This window comes from Montipora capricornis, chromosome 9 (genome assembly GCF_036669925.1).
Source record: "Montipora capricornis isolate CH-2021 chromosome 9, ASM3666992v2, whole genome shotgun sequence".
Lineage (NCBI taxonomy): Eukaryota > Metazoa > Cnidaria > Anthozoa > Scleractinia > Acroporidae > Montipora > Montipora capricornis.
Window position 1 is genome coordinate 23598663 of NC_090891.1, and position 2500 is coordinate 23601162.

The 2500-nt window shown below is 43.8% G+C and overlaps 1 protein-coding gene and 1 pseudogene across 1 annotated transcript; both read left to right on the forward strand.

Annotated features, from left to right (window-relative positions):
- Nucleotides 1-1516, forward strand: part of LOC138017450 (uncharacterized) — a 2583-nt pseudogene extending 1067 nt beyond the window's left edge.
- Nucleotides 1517-1593: 77 nt separating this feature from the next.
- LOC138017451 (uncharacterized) lies at nucleotides 1594-2412 on the forward strand. The gene has a single exon (XM_068864534.1). The coding sequence runs from the start codon at nucleotides 1594-1596 to the stop codon at nucleotides 2410-2412; it is 819 nt and encodes a 272-aa protein (XP_068720635.1).
- The last annotated feature ends 88 nt before the right edge of the window (nucleotides 2413-2500 follow it).

Consider the following 2500-nt stretch of genomic DNA (forward strand, 5'->3'; position numbering starts at 1 on the left):
GGATGTAGAGATGAAATCGCGAATGCGTGCTACTGCCCCATTGAGATCTAGCACATCAGTTTGTGCCTTTCAAGTCGACACACCCAAGCAGAATTGGTATAAATGCTGGTACTGTAAAAGCTCGTCCCATTGGCCAGATAGCTGCCCTAAATTCGCTGCACTTGGTATCGACCAGCGTATCCAAGTCGCCAAAGAAAACCACGTTTGTTTTAGTTGTATGAAAACAGCCGGAAGAGACCATCTGGTTGATAATTGTAGAAGACGTCGAAAGTGTATGAAAACTGAGAATGGAAGGGGATGCATGCATTTTCATCACCCGTTGCTTCACAAGAGCACTGCAGTTCAAGTTGGCGTCGCGTCTCTCTCCGAGCCATATGAAACTCTTTTGCCGGTGATAACGTGCAAGATTTACGGTCAAAACTGGTTCCAAAAGCAAAGCAACACGGTCCTTGACTCGGGAGCACAGATCAACTTAATCCGCGAAGAAACAGCAGTTGCACTAGGGCTCAAAGGAAACGACACCGCAGTAACGATTACGAAAGTGGGAGGAGAAGAAGAGACGATGAGGACTAAAGTTTACAAAGTCCCGGTGTCATCACCAGACAACACCGAGACATTCTCAATCAAAGCAATTGGACTCCCGCGCATAAGCGAAGAAGTGTCAGCAGTCCAGCTCAAGCCGATCGCCAAGCTTCTTGGACTGGAGAACGAAAGGATACGCAGAGGCAAAGGTCCTGTAGATTTACTAATAGGAATTGACCACGCCCAGATGCATACTGGACAGACCATGCAAAATGGACAGTTAGTTGCGAGGAAAACGCCTCTAGGATGGGTGGTTTTCGGTGGACAGTCAGGAGAAACCCAAGTGCATGGTCGCGTCCACCATGTAAGATTTGCTGCACCATTAGAGATGTCAGATTTTTGGAAGACTGAGGCAATGGGAGTAGAGGTTAAACCGTGTGTTGGTGAAGCTGACAAGCTAACGCAAGCTGAAAGAGAGGAAGCGGAAATCATTTTAACGTCGTCTGAAAAGGTGGCAAAGCAGTGGAAGGTACCGTACCCCTGGAAGAAAAATCCCATGCTGTTGCCGGATAATACGTCATTAGCGATGAGACGGTTGGAAAGTACGGAAAGACGCCTTAAGAAAGACCCAGAGAAAGGAGTGGCTTACGACAAACAGATGGAAGAAATGAAACAGATGAAATTTTCAATAAAACTGTCTGAAGAAGAAATGGATAATTACAAAGGCCCAGTACATTATATTCCACACCATGCGGTGATTCGACCCGAGAAGAAAAGCACACCCGTACGAATCGTCTTCAATTCCTCCTCAGTCTATCAAGGTCACGCACTGAACGATTATTGGCTTAAGGGACCCGATATGTTGAACAATCTTTTTGGAGTCGTCTTGAGGTTTAGAGAAAAAGAAGTAGCATTGATAAGTGATATATCAAAAATGTATCACCGAGTACTCATCTCGGAAGAAGATCAAGATGTGTTACGCATGTGTGCGTAGCAGACAAGACGCTTATTTCGAAGCTCTTCACTCTGATCAGTTTTTTTAGTTAAAACGTTGCTGAAACCTTGACCAAAATGGTAAAAGACACAGTCCAATCATTGAAACTGGAAAATGACAAGTTAAAAGACAAAATTCAAGAAATTTTTGGTGAATTACAAAACCTACGCGACGAAGTTAAGGCTGGCCGAAATGGCGGCCAAACTAACTCATCTGAAGTTACTGAAGAGGGAATTACCACGGCAACTCCGAGCAATATCCAAGAAGATTTTAAGAAGTATGTCAACGACAAGATGTCTCTTATTGAAAAATCTGTTAAACATTTGTCATCTCAAGTGGATAAAATATCATCTTCACTGGATCAAGTATTGGAATATTCGTATTCATATAACATCAAGCTTGTAGGTGTTCCTGAACTTAAACAACGAGAAAGCGCCGATGAAACGTTGCAACTTTGCATGAGAATCTTCAGCTCAATTGGAGCTGAAATTCATCCTTATGACCTTGACATTGCCCATCGAGTGCCATTTCGTAACGCGTCCGATGGTCGGCCGAAACCGATTATTTGTAAGTTTACCCGGCGCATCGCTCGTGATCGTGTAATGGCTTCCCGTAGAGAAGTAACCAGGATCAATCCTGCAGATATTGGTCTCCGAGAAAACTCATCCTTAGATCGTGCTGCTATCTACGATCACCTTTCCCCACGATTGCAGAGTTTATTATCTGACGCCAAGAAAATAAAGGAAAGATATCGTTTCTCATTTTGCTGGGCCAAGAACTCCACCATCTGGCTGAGGAAAAATGAAAGCTCTCGTCCGGTCGCCATCAAAAATTCAAGTGATTTGTCTACACTAACAGCTCGCCTAGGATCTTCTGGTGATGACACTGCTCCATAAGATCTTTAACAAACAGTCTACTAAGGTAAACAAAACACTCCTAAGCGAGCTTCCATATTACAATTACAGCGATCTAATTTCTGCACAT

Coding starts and splice junctions, on each gene's coding strand:
- LOC138017451 (XM_068864534.1), top strand. CDS start 1,594: ATGGTAAAAGACACAGTCCAATCATTGAAACTGGAAAATGACAAGTTA.